At 43.7% G+C, this 21,143-nt stretch overlaps 1 protein-coding gene and 1 long non-coding RNA gene across 4 annotated transcripts in view; one reads left to right on the top strand and one right to left on the bottom strand.

Moving 5' to 3' along the window:
- The first annotated feature begins 20 nt into the window (after positions 1–20).
- Positions 21–4,482, top strand: LOC309352887. Its single transcript, XR_014161447.1, has 2 exons — positions 21–944; positions 4,356–4,482. It is a non-coding gene; the product is annotated as an uncharacterized lncRNA (long non-coding RNA).
- A 689-nt stretch (positions 4,483–5,171) lies between these two features.
- MYO5B (myosin VB) overlaps positions 5,172–21,143 on the bottom strand; it is a 296,838-nt gene continuing 280,866 nt past the window's right edge. For all 3 annotated transcript variants that reach the window (XM_081881337.1, XM_081881338.1, XM_081881339.1), the window contains 7 exons: positions 20,169–20,320; positions 18,946–19,035; positions 17,276–17,426; positions 15,540–15,825; positions 14,575–14,749; positions 12,918–12,998; positions 5,172–11,815 (listed from right to left, as the gene is read on the bottom strand). In XM_081881337.1, coding sequence (XP_081737463.1) covers positions 11,663–11,815; positions 12,918–12,998; positions 14,575–14,749; positions 15,540–15,825; positions 17,276–17,426; positions 18,946–19,035; positions 20,169–20,320 — 1,088 coding nt within the window. In that variant the 3' untranslated portion in view covers positions 5,172–11,662. The remainder of the gene's footprint in view (positions 11,816–12,917; positions 12,999–14,574; positions 14,750–15,539; positions 15,826–17,275; positions 17,427–18,945; positions 19,036–20,168; positions 20,321–21,143) is intronic.

Here is a 21,143-nt window from a genome sequence, read left to right as displayed (position 1 = left end):
AATGCATAAAACACGATTTTGCAATTAGGTATAACAGGGGCAATACAGATATAGCAACAGTTTAAAAATATATAAATTAAAACTTAGTCATTAACATATGACCTAAAATTATCATTTAATACCTTAACCATTATGATAGCGCAGCTTGTTCCCTAAGTTTTATGGCAATTGCACAGAATTTGTACACCCTTAATGTGATCTCAGGATCCTTGTCCTCTACCTGGGATTTTAGGCATTGAAGTTTAGATTCATTTGGAGATTTTTGCATAGATAATAACACAAAATGCATAATTAAAACAAGAAAAGCAAAACAATAACTGCCACCCCCCCCCCGCCAAAGTTGGTGGTGGATTCTGGCTCCTCACAGACCTGTGATTGCTTGCACTTTTTAACAAACCAAAGTTCCCAGGATTCTTTGGGATGCGTGCTTTAGATTTATGGTGTGTAGCCAGCATACGTCTCAAGGATTCCTCCTCCCTGCGTCTCTAACTGCAAGGAGCCCCAAAGGAGTGAGCAAACATGCAAATCCATCAGTTTTGAACCATGTACCTTTTATCATTTTATCTCTCCAAGTCTCCCAAACAACTATGTCATTGGGCAGCCAGGATAAATACTGATAGTAAATAAGCAAATAAGATGTCTGCAAACAACGTGGAGGCTGGCAACATCAACACACCAGGAGACAGGCTGTGCATCCATAGCATTCACCAGTCAAGGAATGGCTGCTCGGAGGAGCGCAGAGAGAAGAAATGGTACATCTGTAACAGCGAAACTGGCCGCCTTCATCTTCCCCAGCTTCATCTTCCCCACAGCAGCGCTTGTAACTTTCCAGCGGTTTGACTTCACTCCCAAAGGCGCACTTCCTCCATTATCTCAAAAGGCAGACGGATGCCAGCAACAACAAAGCACAAAACTCAAAAGCTTTGTCATCTTTGTGATCGTTTGTAGGTCCTAATAATGTTATTACCTTACTAGGTAATAACCCCCTTGTAATATACCAGCACATCATCCTGCGGTTTTTGCTTGAATATTCTCCTTTAGCTAATTTCTGTTGCTTCTTAAATGTTTATAGACAGTTTTTGGAAAATTCATAGTGAGCCTCCCAAACAGAGTTTGTTCGGGCATGCAAAGCCACTCAGTGGAGAAAAAGCGAGAGGGCTGATACTACACCCCTTGCTTGTAGCCTCCTGGCATATCTGATAGGCCACTGTGGGAAGTGGGATAGATGGATCTTGGATATGATCCATCAGAGATCTCATTGAATCCATTTGGCCTTTCCCGACTGGGTGGCGTTCAGTCACATACCAGCAAATTTGTGTTGTGCAATTATAGTTTATTGGGAGGGTCTTGCTCAACAAGCACTCTTTCCTCAAAAGATAGTAAACTTTTTGCCTTATCTGCAGAAGGTCTCAAGGTCCAATCTCTGGCATATTCAGTTGAAAAGGGTCAGGTAGAAAGAAGGTGATGAGAAAGACCCTTGTGAGGGACTCTGAATCAGAGGAGACAATCCTAGGCTACATACAAACACCTGGTATAAGACATATTCCTACATTCCTAGGGATAGATTGCTAAATTAAGTTTTTAAAAATGCAAAGGGGTGAAAAAAAGCCAACAATCGCAGACTGCAATCAATAGAGGCCCAAATGCTGTTTCTAATCTCATGGGTTGAACCTAATTGTGATGTTTTGTAGCACTGGTTTCTTTTAACAGCCTGGGTTAACACCCAGCCTCCTCTTGTGAAGGGGAGGCAGCAGTATGGATGGCTGTTTACAGAATCAAGTGTTTCCAGTGCATTATGAGGCATTTATATTTTGTCAAAATAAATATGCACTGAAACAAGATAATATATATGACAAGCTGAAGCTGGGAGCTTTAGTGGAGGGTGAAAAGGCATACTAGACCATGTTTTTGCTATCATTTATTATGAAATCACTTTGAGATGCTTCATAGGAAGTGATTCACGAATGAAATAGATACAAGGCTGTCAGTTTCATGCCTTTTCTGTCATGAAGAACCTGGAGCATTTCACATTGTTGTTCTTGGGTTACTATGCATATCAGAAATAGATGTATGCAACCTTCCCAAAGCAGTAGCATATTATGTAAAATACTGAAAAAAACATTATCAGCCTCCTGTTGTCATAGTTCTTGGGAATCGTAGATTCAGTGATCCTGTTTGCAAGCCCTCTTCTTTGCCCTGCTGCAATGGGTTTTAAGGCTCTCTTTCCCCCTCTGCTTCTGCAGTCCTTAACTTATGCATCAACAATCCCAGGCTTTTCTCTGTTCACTGTCTTATCATTTTGTTTTAATTTGCTATTGATGTTACTTCTTTTTCTCCTCTCTGTTTCAGTATAGGGAGAAGATGCATACATACATACATACATACATACAATTTTTAAAAAAATATATGATTCTGCACTGGGAGTGGGGGCTCAGGAAGGTGAAAAAAGGGACTAGATCAGGAGTGAGAATAATTTTTCTAATCTAACTTGTACATATGCTCAAGTTTGAAAAACTCTCACCGTTGCCGTTCCTGGTCTGTGATGAATAGCCCACTGCGCAATCTGAGTTCTGTGGAACTGAATGATGGAATTTGTGCTAACAAAGGCATCTGAGACCAAGAAATAACTGTTATGTCCCTAGTATGCAGTTGGATGCTGATGTACAAAAAGAAACTTAAGGAACAACAAAAGGTGTTCCTTAAGTGTTGCTAAGTAGATTTAAACACAGCCTCTCTATATTATGGATATGTCGTAGTTAAGAGTGTTGAACCTGGGGAGATCTGAGTTCAGCTCTTTACCCAGCCATGAAACCTCCTGGCTGACTTTGAACCAGTCGTGCGCTCTCAGCCTAAACTACCTACCTGAGTAAGAGTTGCTTCTGAATGCCAGGAAACCGCAGGAGGGGAGAGGGTTATTGTGCTCTGTCTGTGGGTTTCCCCATGGCATCTGTTTGGCCACTCTTGAGAGCAGGGTGCTGGACTAGATGGGTCATTGGCCTGCTGCAACAGGCTCTTCTTAGGTCCCTCATAGGACTGTTCGGAGTAGAACCATATACAGTGGTACCTTGGGTTACATACGCTTCAGGTTACAGACTCTGCTAACCCAGAAATAGTGCTTCAGGTTAAGAACTTTGCTTCAGGATGAGAACAGAAATCGTGCTCCGGTGGCATGGAAGCAGCAGGAGGCCCCATTAGCTAAAGTGGTGCTTCAGGTTAAGAACAGTTTCAGGTTAAGAACGGACCTCCGGAACAAATTAAGTACTTAACCTGAGGTACCACTGTACCTGACTCATTGCAGGAGTGGCTAGATTTATCACATTTATATCTCAGTCAGTAGAGCATAAGACTCAATCTCAGAGTCATGGGTTGGAGCCCCACTTTGGGCAAAAATTCCTGTATTTCAGGGGGTTGGACTAGATGACTCTCGTGGTCCCTTGCAATGCTAAAATTCTGTGAAACTCACTCTTTCCCCATTCCAAAACTTTAAACCTTTTAAATCCCACTGTGTAAGAATTGGTACCTTCCTGACTTTCAAATGCTAAGATCTTTATTGACATATGTTAATATCCCAAACATTGAACTCTTTTACCTCCACGCCTCATGAATGTATTCAGTGGGGCAGCTAAAATTGTGCCCGTGCCTATTTTGGACTAGGACTAGCATTGTAGCAAGGCACACCCCATTTGCGCTGAACTGTTCCAGAAATTAAGCACACTTACTTATATATCAGTTACCTCTGAATACTTTTCACGGAATACAGGTTTTTCTCCAAAAACAGCAGAAGCTTCTCATCCTCTTAGAATCATAGAATCATAGAGTTGGAATAGACCACAAGGGCCATCGAGTCCAACCCCCTGCCAAGCAGGAAACACCATCAGAGCACTCCTGACATATGGTTGTCAAGCCTCTGCTTAAAGACCTCCAAAGAAGGAGACTCCACCACACTCCTTGGCAGCAAATTCCACTGTCGAACAGCTCTTACTGTCAGGAAGTTCTTCCTAATGTTTAGGTGGAATCTTCTTTCTTGGTGAGAAACATTTAAGTCTTATGTCATCTTGCAAGGAGCTGCCACGTTGTAACTCTACCCTTCTAACTGCTCATAGTAATAGAACTCTTACATCATTTGTGAAAGGCTTTCTCTCTGAGTTTGTGGTCTCCCAAATTCGATAAAGTCCCTGTTTTATTATTTGGCTTTTGTTGCTTGATTTTTTTTAAAAAATATATTTTTTAAAAAACATTAGCTATGCCAATGCAATTACAACAGGGATTAACGGCAAAATACAACAACAACAAGAAAATTACATTGGGAGCAAGGGATCATGGTTACTAACAAATATATTTGTTCTCCATTGCAGATTTCTTCACGTGGCCCTTGGATCCTGCAGCACAAGCTGCCGCGCAGAGAATGAAACAAATGCAAGTAATCCACAGTGTTTAATGGCAGGCTGGTTTTTTAAATAAATGTAATGAAAGGATACCCAATAGTATAGTGTGCTATTGGTTTGGTTTTGCCTTGTCTTGGCCGTAGGTTGTTAGTGAGTTCCTCCCATTTCCTAGGATAGAATTGTTTAAGAAAAACAGTATGCAAATACATTGTGGGCCATCATAGGTTTAACACTGAAATATATTTCCCTATCAGCTTGTACTTAGCTATTCTGCCAAATGAAACCAGGGATGTTGATATGTGTATCTGTGCATGCAAGATGCAAATTTCTTGCATAGAGCAGTGCAGAGATAAGAACCTTTTGTAAAATGCTTTTGGGGAAGAACTGACGTGGATAAAAGGAGGTATTTTTCCCATCCTCTCACTATCCTTCCAAATTGGGGCCATCAGGATCTGGCTGGCTCTGGGCTCAAACTCGCCCTTCAACTGATATATATTTGTTTACACACACACACACTCTCTCTCTCTCTCTATATATATATATCTGATTTTTTTTTAAAAAAAATAATGGTGTACTGATACTTTACCAGACATGCAACCTACTGGCAAAAACACAGGTGGATGTGTTTAGGGTCAGAGAGCTAGCCAGGTACGTTCTGAAAATATGAACTCATCCTCAATTCTGCCCATGAGAAGGATTACGTTTTTGAAACGGGAATTGTCAATCTCATGCAAATACGACGTTTTCAATGCAGTGCACTAGAAAATAAGTCCCAACAGCCTCCCACATATTCCAAAGTATTTATTTCACAATATTTTATGCACAGCTGAAGGACAGTGACTATTTGTTGTTTTCCTACAAACAGAAAGTGTAGTTTACAGATCTGTTCAAAATGGAAAAATATTTCTTTTACCAGCAGTATCATTTCATCTACATTTTTGGGACTTGCCTTCAAAAGTCATTCAAGTACCTTCAGAGCAGCCGGCCTATCAACCTGTGGTGACTAAGATTCTGCATGCACACAGCAAATCCTGGATTGGCTTCTGCTAGGCAAATCCTTATTTCCCTTTTGCACATCCATTTTTACTGTCAGGCCTTTGTGTTCTTTGAACAAGGGGAATGTTATTGGTTGCTTGTATTTAAAATATTCAGCCTTAATTCAGAAAGCAAACTGTTCTGTTACACCTTCAAATACATAAAAATCCAATGGGTTGAGGAGACAGGCGTAAACAGGCTTGTAAAATATATTTTGATTGGCACAGTTATAGGATTATTGTAGCTGGCTATCCATAATCCCAAGTCGTTCTGACCACTAAAATTACAGTCCTATTACAGTTTAGCAGTCTGACAATAAGAAACAAGTCCATGTTGTTGATGTAGTGCTGACGTGAGGAAGAAATATGGCTTCGTGTTAATACAGCTTTACAAACGCTTGCAGCAGCCTGGTAAGCCACTGCAAATTCTTGCATACTTTATTTCTATAACATCTTAAAAGGGACAATAGGAACGTAATGCTTCTGTTCTCTTAATCCTGTTTCAGTAGTTCAGGAGCAGGCTGTGTGAATGTGCTCCTCTCCTCAATGTGAATTTCCACTGGCCTTAACTTTTGTTTCAGTATGACCACTGGTGACAGTCAAGGTTCCTACTTAAGCATTAGCTGCAACTAGCAGTGGTACTGATGTAATAGAAAAATGTGATTAACAGGTGGTGGGAAAGAGGGAACACATGGACCCATGGCCTGCTACCAGTGTCTTAATCCTGGTACACACATAATATTGCAGCATGGTTTTAAATAGGCATGATCGTGTAGTCAAATAGCTGATTTCACTGGCAGTTGTTGATTTTCATAGGGTATGGGTCTGACCAGTCTCCCCTCAATAAATAAAGTTATGGTGTTGGGCCACCCTAATGCCCACTCTGACAATTAGTTTCAAGGGCACAGCCAGCCAATTTGCTTTGGGGGTTTAGATTCAATGCAAACTGTCCATGTTCATTGAACATGTATATGATAAAGTTGTGCAGACACCCTGTTGTGAACCCCTGTTTATTGCATTATAGTACAGTAATTTGAAGCCTTGAGCAGAGGAGGCAAACCTGTAGCTCTCCAGCTATTTTTGGACTACCACTCCTAGCGTCGCTGACCATTTGGCATGCTGGTTGGGGCTGACGGGAATTGGAGTGCCTCAGGTTAGTCACCCTTGTCCTAAAGAAGTGACAAAATAAAGCCAGCACAGATCAAAACCAAGTCCGCACCCACCCAAACAGTGTGGGAATCAGCCCCAAGAAGTTCAGTGACTTTATAGGATTTCTGCCAAGTCTAGGAAATTGAAATGCTTCCTTCTCTCTTTGGAAGTCTGCTGCTGATGGAAGAGGATAGACAAAGAGAGATGTCTACCTTCTAGCTGGTAGTGGCTGCAGATTTCTTCCAGCCTCAGTTGATAAGTTCCTGCTGCTGCATAGAAAATCTTTGTAACACCCCTTTCTCAACCCGCGATCTCATTGCTGGAAGGAAGGGAGTAACAAAAGTGTGTTGGGTTGTTGTTTTTTGCTAGCTATGGCACCATTCATGGAATAGTGATCAATGACTGCTTCTTCAGCACATGATCATCAGCTAATTGCTACAGTAAGAATTTCACACATGAATTCGTCTCTGGGAGCAGTTCCAATAGTTATAAAAAGATCCATGCCCAAATTTAACTGACACATAATTATGAATTAATGACTCAGGGAAAAAATTCCTTAAGTTGCTCACTGGTGACGTGTTCTTCCCATACTAGCTGGACTAAGTATAGAGAAGTTACATGCTGGGCTATTCGTTGCTAGGGGACCTTCAACATTGCTAATTTGATTGCTATCCCCATTCAATTGCCCTTTATTATGAGGAATGTAATATATGCTGCATTCTCTTCCCCCCCTTCTCAATTTATGGGTCTGAATGCATTTTTAAAATTTATTTTGCTGTTAATAAGTGTGCTGATTAATTATGAATGTGTGTTCCTAAAAAGCAGGGTTTTCCATGTTAGCAAAAGGGGGTGCGTGTGAGCAAGCATCAATGTCTGCACATCCACACTTTTGGACACATTTCCCTTTAAAAAGTCATGTATGGGGTGGAGGCTTAGAAAAGTGCTTGGGGAAAGGCCATTAAACCCAGTTTGGATTCTGTGCAATTGCTAGACTGCATCTATTGTTTACAGTGAATACTGAACTTGCTTCATGGACTTTTGAACATGTCTACTTCAAAATTTCCAGTGTCAACTGTCTACTTACAACTCCAAAGGCAATTTTTGGTGACATTTAAAGGTTTCCCCAGAATTATTAACACTCAGTCTTGAAAAAAATAGTGATTGAGAATAATGGTGAAAAGGCACACAGTGGGAAAGTACTATATCAGAAATATTTTAAAATGATGAAATAAATGACACCAACCACCTTTTTGAACTGTGCTAAAGAGTTTTAAATGACACTTAAATGGCTGATGAGGAAGAGAAAGAAGGCATGTTTGTGCAGGGCAATACCAGTGAATTGGCTTTTTAAAAAGTAAGTCCCAAGATATCTTAAAAACAGATAACATAAAAATTACATACATCAAATATATTTAACATGAGATCCTTCTGAAAATCTTTTGCAGTTAAATATTACAGTTATTTACTCAGTTCATATCTCTTTCTATACTAACAGTTAGATTTTTAAAATATACACAGATATAATACATAATATAAATAAATTCTCCTTGCAGTGCTGTAGTGAAATACCATTATCCTCAGGAAGAACATTAGCCACATTTTATAAATACGTTTTCTAGGGTCGCTGTGAAAGTGGGTTCTGCAGCTCCCTTTCAGTTAGCCTACCTGGTTAGAATTATGGTTAGCAATGGATGGTGATTCAGTTGCAGCTGGAACACTTTAAAAAATTGCACAACTGGATACACAGAAACAGGTGCAACTAGAGAAACTGTGTGAACACATACTTTCTGCTTAGTCTAGAGTGCAGGACAAGACTAAATTCTGCATTGCACTGGAGAAATCAGGAGCTGTCACCCAGTTCACCTCCCCCCGACGTTTAAGGGGGCAAATGCTCTCGTTCATCACAACTGGCAGAGTGCCCCAACCTCAGGCTGATTGTATGGGAAATGGAAGATTTGATCCTGGGAAGAGAACATAATGCAGAAAGAAAATTACCTGGCTGCTGCAGTACCGACTGTGGCTTGGATGATGCTATTCTTGCTTTTATGTCATTTAATTGACCATTACTGTGCACTGGCTAAAGAAAAAAAGAAGTGCCTGGAATTTATTATTTTAAAAAGAAACTTCAAAGGAAATCTCTTCAATCATGCTGGAAAGAGACAGTTGTGGTATAAAGAAAGTTGTTTGCCAAGGTCAAGGAGAAGAATGGCTTTGTTCAGTGAAGGCAACATACTTTACTGTGCTTCCTTATTCTATCAAGCTTCAAACCCACAAAGCTGGCATGCCTAAGCCCAAGGGGTCAGTCATGGCAACTGCTGGGGAAAGGCTCTGTCCAACATTGGTTTGCCGCATGCAGGAAGTCGCAAGAGAAAGAGGCAAAGTTTGCCATGAGAACTGGCACTTTCTATGCCCAAGTAGGGTGTGAATGAGGAACAATGCGGGAGGGGGGGTCAGGGGAGGATTCCCTTGACTGGAGCATTATTGGGTAATTTCACCACCATGAGACTGGCTGAAACCTAACTGGGCACCTTTAGCAGGGGCAAAAAAACTACCAAACAGAAGCTCAAGGCACTGTAGAACTGAAGCAAATTCAGCTGAAGGAGTAATGTCTCAAGTGCATGCTGAAGCAATCGTTACTTTGCCATAGTTACTGGTTTATGAATTAGGAATATGAAAAGCTATATTAAACCATGGTCCCCAGAATAGTTCCATTTTGTATTATAACCTCTGTTCAACTGCGATACACTGCAGTGTTGCAGCAGCGGATTTGTAAGTGCACATTAGAAATGTGGAGTGAGCGAGATGATTTTTGTGTATAAGTTGACTGCCGGACTTTACTTGTTCCTCCCTCTCTCTGCATGTTGTTCTTCCAAGGACTCGATACTGCAAGGTGTTGAGCACGTAGCCTGAATCAGCAGTACCTCAATATGCAGACTGCTGAACTTTTTTAAAAAAGGGAGCAGTGACCCTTGAGACTCATCACCTGCTAGAAATGGGCAATTACTCCAGTTCTTTTCTGAATCAGGTCAGAATGCTTAGGACCAGTCCGTTGGTAAAAACTGTATTCTGTTATACGGGAGATACTTCGCAAGCTGAGTATTCAATTTGCAGCAGTTAAAATCTCCCTCTTAGAATTGGCTAGCTGCCTAAGTTCAAGTTGCAGGAAGTTGTTCTGCATTTCTGATGCTATCTGATAGTAGGTTGAGTGTTGCCTTTGCAAAGCTTAATAGTTTTGAAAACAACTGAATAGGTAGGAATTGCAGGTGCACTTTAATGTCAAAACAATAGAGAGTTGAGAAAGCTATTTACTTTAAACCCAAAGATTAAAAACCATATTGGTGAAACAGTTTCTATTTGTTACACTGGTCACGTTCACATCCTGGCTTGGTAAGTGAGGATACGCATGCAGCCACTTCCCTCTTCCCTTTGCACAGGCAGGGAATTACATCAGGAAGCTGCAGTTAACCATGGCTTCCTATAATGTGCAAACCTAGAAAGTATGGTGAATGTCTTTCAAACAAGCCAGGATACCAAGCCATGGTTTAACATTGGCTTCCAGATCCTGGGTTGTTTGGAAACCATTAACCATAGTTTCCTGGTTTGCGTGTAATGGCGAGTCATGGTTACCAGTGCATTGCTTGCTTATTTAAAAGCACTGTGTGTCAGTGCACTGAGCTCGGGCAGATCCAGTTTCTTAAGCCATGTTTCATTATGCAATTGAGTCTCTGATGGGGAAGTGGTGCTGCTAACGCTATTGCATATTAGTGCCATGTTAGGAGGTTAAAATAATTTCCCTAACCATTCTGGTTTCCTTCAAATTGTTGGTAACGATGCAAGCTCATCAGTGCTAATATTTCATTCTATTTCTCCCAAAAGACCTCCTTGCCAACCAGCACTTTGCTACCCAATCACACAACTTTTTCCATGGTATGAAGCAACTGCCCTCCATAACTGACTTGAAACAAGTCACAAAGTTGGTTGAAGGCAAACCTTCCATTCAGGTTGCCCAGCCAGTCCTATGGAAGCTCTGCCAGACTGTATCTTGACTTCACAATGATTCCTAACATGGCCAAGGAATCTGTCCTGCAGATTGGCACTGCCACTACTAACTGTAAGGACTACTCAACTATGATAACAAGGAACTGACCTTTTTGTGAAGTATTTTGGACCTTGTACCCCTATCTATCTTTTCTCACAATCACAGTAAAAGCAATGTGTTCTCATACATATTCACAGGATAAAAGAGGCATAAAGATTATGGATTGGTCCGAGTAACCTGCAGCAGTCTGCAGTGGAGCTGTAATTATAGGGCCGAACTCCTGCAGAGGTTTCTGGGTCCGTGACTTTTCCTCTTTCTCAGTGTGGCACATGGACAAAATATTTATGGCCACTTAATATAATGAAGGCAGGCTGGAACTGCCTCACTGACCGCTTCTAGGTTATGGTCCGTACAAAGTTGCCTTTGATGGAGCTGGGACAACAACTGTAACCATCTTCTTGTGCCCCAGATGCAAGGAAAAAGCATGGTTCCCTCCACCAGTTAAATTTCCTTTTGGACTACTTAATTAATTCTTGGTTTGGCCTCCTGCAACTTTATTTCCCAAAACAATCATTTTAAAAATGAAGGGCAGCAGCAGAAATTGAAGTTCAGTACGTGCAAGCGAGCCCCATAACCATGGACGACGTTACGATGCACGGTCATGAAGGCTTCTTTCTATTATTTCAAGATAGAATTTCTCAAACCACAACCTAAGAAAATGAAAATAGTTTTTCCATTTACCAGTGCTGGTGCCTTAATGGCAGCAGGGAAAGAATATTTTTAGCATGGTATCAAGTGGTACAAACCCCCCACTTGTTTCAAGTATTCTTAGCAGCAAAATCTGCCTCCCCCCCCCCAAAAAAATCCCCTCCATACAAACCAAAAAGCATCCAACCAAAAATACAAGATTAATTTCTTATGCTATACAATTCAGCACTGATTCACTAAAGTGTATTGGTTCATCAACCATCATTTGGTCCACATCTGAAGAGATCCTTAAATTCCACTTTTGCTTTTTTGCTTAGGAAATTTGGCTGGGAGTCAATATAGTATCTTCAAACTCTGTTGAGGAATTCCAGGCCGAGAGAAGCGGGGATGTGGATAGAGTCCATGGTTAGAGAAGATGGGTTGAATGGAAACAGTACAGGGAACATGAACTTGAAGTCTAACAGTAGCTGTGGAGGCTCATTCCGCTCTTGCAAATTAGCCTACAAGAAATTGGGGGCAAGGAGATGGGGAAGAAAACACACACATCAGCAAACAGACAAAATGCAGCAGAGTTCAGGTTGGAACACCTGTGTGGTTGAGACCAGCCTCATCCTCAGTTGGCTTTCTGCAGCTGGAAGAGGGGAATGAGTACTAACACTTATCTGGTTGCCATGGTAGTCAACTGAGCAGTCAAATATTGCAAATGGATTGACTGATTCCAAGATAAAAGCCAAAGAAAAGAACTGTTTGGTGAATTGTTCGTATTTACCAAAAACCTCCTGAGACCAAATCTTTTCATCAAGTGCCTGATTGTAAAACTTTTGGTCTAAATGGCCAACCATATTGGATTTTGATCCATTATTCTATACCAGGACTCTGGGTCATGGGAACCAAACCTTTGTGCCAAGAAAAGCTATTATTCAGCTATTCTTTTCCCTCAAAAGATTAGAATCACAGAAGGGAGGGTATGTGTGGCTGTGGATGCTGAAAAGCTCCAACCCCTCCAGAAAGTCACCATTCCCAAATCTGCAGCCCTCCGTGACTTGAAGGGCATTTTTTTCCAAGGTAGGAAGCCAGGAGGAAATCTGGCAATGTTTCCAATATTGCTTCTACAGGTCAAAGATACATGGCGACCCTCTCACTGTTGGCCTTGTCTGTGATAGAAGCATTTTGCAACAATCAATATATATCTGCAGAACAGGAGCAACAGCACATGGCTTTGCATGCATGGAAGGTACCAGGTTCCTTACTTGTGTCTCCATCTCCCAAGTGTGCAAGGAGTTAAGGCCTGGAAAGATCTTGAGCTAAGACTGTGGAGAGTCATTGCTATTTGAAATAAATAGAACTGGGCTACATCAATTGCCTGACTTGGTGTAAAGGAGCCTTGTGTGCCTCTGCACAGAAAAGGTACTAGAAGGAAGGGGAGGGAAACTGAGCATCTTGGGTTTTTTTTAAAGAAAGGCAATATAAATGCTTTTGTATCCCTGTGATCTGTTCCTGAACCAAGGCTTTAAAAGCTCTGCCATTTAGAAAACGCACTTGGTTGGTTTTTCTGTGAGGCAGAGATAGAACTTCTCAATGCCTGTCTGTTGGAGCACTCACCTGAATGTTTCTTATGAAGGCTACTGTCACACGCTCTTCAAATTCATTCACGGGAGTGTAGAGATTGAGTATTTTTACAATCTGTGGACAGGAAAATAAGACGGGGGCTTAGAGGAGGAGGCATACACAGAGTAGCTGAATTGATGCAGTGCTCCCTGCATTGCCCTTTATTTTAAAAAACATAACCACCTCTCTCAAGGAAAGAGGGAGAAAACTTAGGAACCAAGGGTGTAACTACAAGTTGCAAGGATAACAGGGCACCCAACCTAGGTGGGGAGGGGATGGTTAGATGCTTCCAGGTGGGAGTAGGTGCTTAACATCTGCAACAGCTGCCCAGTGATTCAGGGTCAAATTCTTGCTTGGCCTTCAAGCTCACCAGTAAGGTAAAGGTAAAGGGACCCCTGACCCTTAGGTCCAGTCGTGACTGACTCCGGGGTTGCGGCGCTCATCTCGCTCTATTGGCCGAGGGAGCCGGCGTACAGCTTCCGGGTCATGTGGCCAGCATGACTAAGCCGCTTCTGGTGAACCAGAGCAGTGCACAGAAATGCACAAATAATGTATGAATCTTCAGAAAACAGGGCATCCATGATACGGCATCTCTAACAGCCACCTCAAGGTTGTGGCTTGCATCCATCTGTCTTGAGAGACAATAGAGTGCACCTCTGGGGATGAAGTCAAACCTCCGTGTTAGCAGCACCAAGGTGACCTCCCCGGGACGCAAGCCTGGGCAGTGTGGTTGAAGGTCCTGGGCTGCCCAGACAACAAGACCCACCTCTCAGTCTCACTGATGTGGTCCAAAGGAAAGCCAAGCAAGACATTGGGTACCAGCTTGGATGCAGGAGTTGCCAGAAGGAGGCGTACAAGGCGCCACCCAACCGTCTTAGGGACTCCACTCCAGATTTGTGCTGGGTTTACTCCTTAGCCTTTTCTTCTCCCAAAGACATCCCTCAAGCCAGCAGAGGTTTAGGATCAGAGTTTTCCTTCTTCTAGTGGGCTACCTTCCCAGGTTGATGAGCCCCATCTACCCCCCCCCACTTCCCTGTACAGCACATGCAGAAACCGCCTTCTTGACTGCTGGACCCACTTTGGACTTGTCTACTCAATCCGCTGGAGGCTGTCTTTGCGTGCAGGTAAAAGGTAAAGGGACCCCTGACCATTAGGTCCAGTTGTGGCCGACTCTGGGATTGCGGCGCTCATCTCGCTTTATTGGCCAAGGGAGCCGGTGTACAGCTTCCAGGTCATGTGGCTAGCATGACCCGCTTCTGGCGAACCAGAGCAGCGCACGGAAACGCCGTTTACCTTCCCGCTGGAGTGGTACCTATTTATCTACTTGCACTTTGATGTGCTTTTGAACCACTAGGTTGGCAGGAGCAGGGACCGAACAACGGGAGCTCACCCCGTCGCGGGGATTCGAACCGCTGACCTTCTGATCGGCAAGTCCTAGGCTCTGTGGTTTAACCCACAGTGCCACCCGCGTCCCTAAGCTATTTAACCTCTCTCAGCTTGACCTATCTCACAAGGATGTTGTGAGCTTAAAAGCGGTGTAGGTGGGTTTTTTTGGGACAGCAAAACAATCTTGTGTTTGGCTTTGTCAAGTCTTTTGTTAAGACTTTGACCTCATAAACAAGTAAATCAATGCATCCCTTCACCTCCTTACCTGCTGTGTGGTGAGGGCTGTGCATAAGGAACATATTGCCTCCGCATCTTCTGAGGTCTTCTTCTTCAGCTGCAGGAGCTGTGCTGCCTGGATCAGAGGCTCCATGGTCTTGGCAGCCCCGCTCTGTTGTAGATTCTTTCCTCGCAACCATTCCTCCAGCTGGCTGATGTTAAACCTGGACCGACACAAGAAGGCCATAATTTAAAAAAAAAGGGGGGGGGGAGAGGAAGAGGAAATATTTCAAACATGGCAGGTTGCCTCTGAAAGTGGCTGAGAAGATTTGAGTTTCCCAAGGCAAAAGAGACCCTTGGGTGTGTTCCTCTGTAGAAACTGATTCCCGAAGATGATCTACACAGCATGGGAGATGAGCTAAAGTCGAGGCAACAGGTATGATTGCGCTACTGCACCAGGGAAGAAACACACAATGCTCCCACATTTTCTTGGTGAGGCAGTGCATACTACTGCCCTTCTTCCTCCTGAAAAACTGGGACTGTATCTCCTGGTCTGCCCCGCAGAGGACCTTAAGATCCATGAATAACCATAGTTTAGAGGGCCCTAAGGAAGTCAGACTATCCTCCACCAGGGCCAGGGCCTTTTCAGTGATGGCTCTGACCTGATGGAATGCTCTGTCCCACGAGACTAGGGCCCTTCAGGATTTAACCTCCTTCCGTCGGGCCTGTAAGACCGAGCTATTCCGCCTGGCTTTTAATTTGAATTCAGCTTGATCTTTTATTTCCCTTCCCTCCCCTTCCCTTCCCTTCCCTCCCCCTCCCCTTTTATGAAGATCACCCGCTCTGAGACTCCACAGCTAATTCTCCCTGGCCTCCTCACTGGCCCAAGTAGGACCAATTCAGCCAGCTAGCCCTGGGGATTATCTAATGCTTATTTCCCCTAAACTGATTTTTGAATTTTAGCCTTTGGGATGGGTGGCTAAGCATGACCATGTGCTTTGGCCTGAAGCCCACCTGAGTTGCATGCCTGTGCTCCACGAGCAGACATCCTTCCTCAGTAGCAGATTATTCAGGGCCACCGCATTGATCATGTAGAAGAGCTGCTTCACAGCCTGCTGGATGATCTCGGGGTCGAGGCCCTGGTCGTACATGACGCTGTGGAATGTGTTCAGCTGGCGGATGATGGCCTCCAAGGTGTAGAAGTTGTCACTGTCCCCCATGCTGGAGGTCCGCTTGCGGTAGCCCATTGGCTTCACGCCTGACAGACCCTGGATGCTCTCGTTTTCTAACACCGCCGTCACTGGGAAGGAAAGAAATTACCGTATTTGTCACCCCATAAGACGCACCAGACCATAAGACGCACCTAGTTTTTGGAGGAGGAAAACAAGAAAAAAAGTATTCTGGATCCCAGAAGCCAGAACAGCAAGAGGGATCGCTGCACAGTGAAAGCAGCAATCCCTCTTGCTGTTCTGGCTTCTGGGATAGCTGCGCAGCCTGCATTCACTCCATAAGACGCACACACATTTCCCCATACTTTTTAGGAGGGAAAAAGTGAGTCTTATAGAGCAAAAAATACGGTATTTGCAAAAAGCAAACTAGGTGTCTTGAGAAACCTGAAATGCTTGTGTTTCAGTGCCGAGTTTTCCTAAATACCTCCACCCACCTATCCAGCTGCACAGGTCTGCCTGCCTCTAAATCACCGCAAACCGCATCTTTAAATTGCAGGCAATTTGCATTTCAGTCCCATGAGTGGATAGTAATGGGCTGTGGTAGTTCTAGTGGCAAATGAACACAGCGCTCTGGTAGCCCAGAGGGAGCAATCAGCAGAAGGAACTTTCACCTAGCACCAAGGAAGACTTCCTTTGTCAGATTAATCTTGCTCTTGGCATAGGGATGGATAATTTATGCAGCATTCCTCCTGTGTCGGTGTTGGGGAGGATTAATTACTTAATGGTTATAAAGCACGGGAAAATGGTGTGGGTAACAGGATGGGTTGGAACTCAATTAACATACTGTAAAAATTACGAACACCTCTGCACAGAGGTATCATAAATACACACTGCAGCCCCAGCACGAAGTTGGAGTAACTTCCGTATTTTAAGCCCCTGCGTAACACAGGCGGAAAAGGGAGGCAAGGAAAGGTAAAATTAACATTCCTAGATGAATCTGAAATCATGTGGAACTGAGTACTGAGCAAAGGCCTCAGGACTGTACAAATGTCAACATTTGCTCCCCCCCCCCAACAAGTTTCTAGGCCTCGTGACTATGAAAATGCATAGGCCTGGTGAAATTTCAGGAATCATGGTAGGGATTCCTGTGCAATTAACGTTTAAATTCCTGTGAAGGGATTGTAGTGGGAAAACTCATAGGCACAGATAATCCCCATTGGATGCCTGCCAGGTTCTGGTTTCAGATCAGTGCTTAAAAAACCACAAGGATTTTCAGTTCTCTTGCATACATTCCTCCCTAGCAACAACTCCAAAAATAGTTTCCGTGGATGAAAACATGATGCCCAAACTGGCTGATAATGTGCACAAACCACCAAGAACTTCTTCACTGCCAACCCTACTGAATGAGTAAGATGTGCTGTTTGGGGCGCTGTGCCCACTGGGTAACTTGGTAGATGGTATTGGTCACCCCGAAGATTATGGATATGGGTCTGCTTCTGTTGGATTCCATTACCCAGTTTAATTCAGGGTGCCCTCAAATGCGCCACTGGGCTGAGTTAAATATGAGCACTGGTGTTTCACCTATCATGGGCTGCAAGACGCCTTCTGCAATTTTAATGAGCTGCTGGTAGATCTGAATGGAAAGATCACTCAGGATCTGGCGGTACTCAGTGAGGTCGAAGTTCTTCAGGCAATGTTCATTCTGCTTCACAGTATTCTGGGTCATAAAACCCTAAAAAAAGGGGGAGAGCAACAAAAGGGAGACATTTAGCCACGACTGGTTTGCTGACATGTAAACCAAAGCAGACTCTTCCAAACACGACCCTGAGAAAGGCTTGGGCTTTTTGGCCAGATCTCGGGGTCATTGGTGCCCACTGCCCATTTGCAGGTTTGTGACAGGCAAACCGAGTTCCCGATGACGTCTAAGCAGAAACTGTGTAGATGGGAGTGTTCTGCCTTACTGCTTGATCTATGGAGCCCTTGATCTATGGCAGGAGAGGGTCTCTCTCACTGGAGAAGTTCAAGTGACTACCAGGTCTTGAGCATTTCATTAGCTGCTTGGTGCAGGTATGAATTGGATACCTGCAATGGGCAGCATGTTCTGGGATGAAGGTAAAGGTAAAGGACACCTGGACGGGTAAGTCCAGTTAAAGGCGACTATGGGGTTGTGGCGCTCATCTCGCTTTCAGGCTGAAGGAGCCGGCATTTGTCCATGGAACAGCTTTCCGGGTCATGCGGCCAGCATGACTAAACCACTTCTGGCACAATGGAACACCGTGATGGAAGCCAGAGCACATGGAAACACCATTTACCTTCAAAGTGCAGAGGTACCTATTTATCTACTTGCACTGGTGTGCTTTCAAACTGCTAGGTTGGCAGCAACTGGGACAGAGCAACGGGAGCTCACCCCGTCACACAGATTCGAACCACTGACTTTCCGATCGGCAAGCCCAGGAGGCTTGGTGGTTTAGACCACAGCGCCACCCGCTCCTGTACATTGTGTTCTGGAATGAGGAGAGATACCAGGATCCTCCTGCTGGGCAGGATGCATGATGCACAGCACACACACTGGCATATTTTCATGTTGATATACTTAAATAAAAATAGGCAAATAGGGTAAAGGCATTTTGGCTAAGTCCACCCACCCATCCTGCTTTTGGAAACGATCTAAGGGCATTTTTGTTGTTGTTATTCTAGATCTACTGAAGTCAAACTCAAGGGAATAAGCAGCTGTAGCTTCCAGGGCTGATCCATAGGAGGGTGAAAAACCTTATGCTAATAGGGGACAGATTCTACGAGTGTGGAGCCTTGTGTAGCAAAATGGCACTGTCCCTAAATAGAGGTATCAACAGACTTGGAGGAAATCCAAATTTGCACAATCTTTAGATAAACCCCTAAAGGAGAGGAAACCCCAAAAACAAAACAAAACCACACATAGTCAACAAAGACTGAGCATGCTCAGTGAGAACAGAATACGTCCACAGGTGGAGCAAGAGAACAGAAAATCAGGGTGGTGGGTGAGAAAAGATGTAATATGCTGTACTCGAACACTGCACATTTTTCTTGCAAATCCCATTTGTTCTGATAGAAGATACTGCAAAGATACTGAAAACAATTCAGCATTAGCCTTCAACGGCAAGTTCCCATTGAAGTGAATGGGAGCAGCAGTGCTTATTTCAGTAGAGAAGTTACAGATGACAGACTGTGTGCACATCCATCTTGGCGACATTTCCCACAACCACTTATCTCACCGTATCCCCACTGTATTGCTTCAGGCAATGTAGAAGGCGGCAGGTGTTAGCCAGCCAAAACGACGTCATCTCAAAGTCGTCGTGATGTTTCTGCGAAGAACCAAAAACAAATATGATGAAAACCCTATTTGAAACCTCTGCTTTTATGGGTTAGTTTTGCTTAAACCCCCCTGATTAATTCCTGGAGTCACAATATCCTTCTAGTCACTATTTCCAAACATGCTTGCATCGAACCCTTAGGGAGGTAGTGTTGCTGTAGCAGGAGAAGCAGTAAGAATGGGGCAGACAAATAGCCATTCCTTGAGCCCATGAGACTTCTTCATTACCTCCTTGAAAGAAATCTGGTTCGATCAGTTACATCTTGCTTGCAACAAAGCCTGGCACTTTCCCTTCATGGCTATCTCTCATGCAGACTTTGGGTTGCTCAGTCTGCAGCATAAATTCTCTGGTACCAGGACTGGCTCCAAGCTTAAGGTGGGTGCTGGGGAAAGTGCCCTTTGGCGGACGCTCTCCGACTTATCTGGCAGTGGTTCCTAGCTATGAGCCACCTAGCTGTACTTTCCCCAGGGAGACTGATGATAGCATCACAGCAGAGCAGGAAATTAACATGGCTGCTCACAGACTCAGCTGCCTGGCATGGGTGGGACAAGGCAGACTTCAATGCTGGTATGTCCTGCTAGGATGCTGGGGCCGTGGCAGATCATAGATGCTGATACCAGGCCTGGTGGGAAGAGTAAGGTCTAGAAATTGTGAGCTCTGAAGCAAAGGCCATGAGAAAGAGAACGAATGTGAAGTTCTTGACTGATGCTCTTGCAAATGCCTAAGAGCAGGCTTCCTCAACTTTGCCCCTCCAGATGTTTTTGGCCTACAACTCCCATGATCCCTAGCTGGCAGGACCAGTGGTCAGGGATGATGGGAATTGTAGTCTCAAAACATCTGGAGGGCCAGGTTGAGGAAGCTTGCCTAAGAGGCTCTCTGGGTGCACCTTATGGCTTTAAAGGCTCCAGTGTTTATGGAGAAAGTTTCTTGAGTTCTGGATGGAGGGGCAGGCATATTCTTTCCCTAGAAACCTCTACTGCCAACCACCCAGTTGTATGTTTAACCTTGTCACACTTCTTGCTAATAATATCAGAACAAAGCCAAACAAACAATAAAACCCCAGGCAATTTGTTCCCATTAGAAAAACCCTGAAGTTAGGTGTTAGGGTTTTGCTTTGTTTTTACCTTTAATACTTTTTTAATGCCATTGATGGTAGAGGTAAGCAAGGAGTGCACTTTATGGTCATCGTTACTATAATCTGCATGCCTGATACACATGTAAAGGATGTAGGCAGGAAGACAGGGCACCGTGGCAGAGACCATCTGGGGCTTCAGATCTGTGAGCAGGAGAGAAAACCTTTCAGACAACCTGACTTCTTAACAGCGTAGCTATATATTATGCACACCATCTGAATGATGACCAAATCACAGAATTACTTAATTATCAGATTCCTGCCCTATAATATAAAATTTATACAGAAAAACACTCCCTCCCTCTCTCTTTTTAAAAAAACCCAGTTATGCATGCATTAGCTAAATGAAGTATATCACATCGTGAAAAAATGGGCCCACATTAATACAGTTAAGTGGGCATTGCAGTAAAAAAACCTCAGTGTGTAAGAGGGATTTATATCTGACAATTTAAATACTTTACATCTGACGATTTAAATACTTTACAAGCTATTTTAAATCCTTTTAAAAACCAGAATGATATCTGATTTCTACATGGGGTTTCCAGTAGATCCCGATCATTTTTGCACCTGCTTAGGTTTGGCAATTCTGCAGCATCAGACACTCAGTCCGGCTTCCCAGGGAACGCCGTATAATTTTCTTGCTGTCAAATTTTTGTGCTTCTGCTGTGAAACCCTTGCATGTTGCAGAGTATTCTGGGAAGTGTTAAGTGTTCTCAGGTGCACACTATAGAATAGCCAAGTCTTCTGGATCAGGTTAAAGATTTATCCAGTCCATCATCCTTGCCAACAAGACGCTTCCAGGAAGCTCGGAAGGCAGTCCTCCTTTCCTGCAATGCTGAGATATTCCACCCAGGCTCTACAGCTAACAGCCATGGACAGACCTATCTGTGGTGGATTGATCACACCCTTTTTGATGGCCCTTGGATAGTGAACTCCACAAATTAATTGTGCGCTGTGTGAAGAAGTA

Source organism: Podarcis erhardii (assembly GCF_964252035.2).
Source record: "Podarcis erhardii genome assembly, chromosome: 11".
NCBI lineage: Eukaryota > Metazoa > Chordata > Lepidosauria > Squamata > Lacertidae > Podarcis > Podarcis erhardii.
This window is presented reverse-complemented; position numbering and strand designations above follow the sequence as displayed.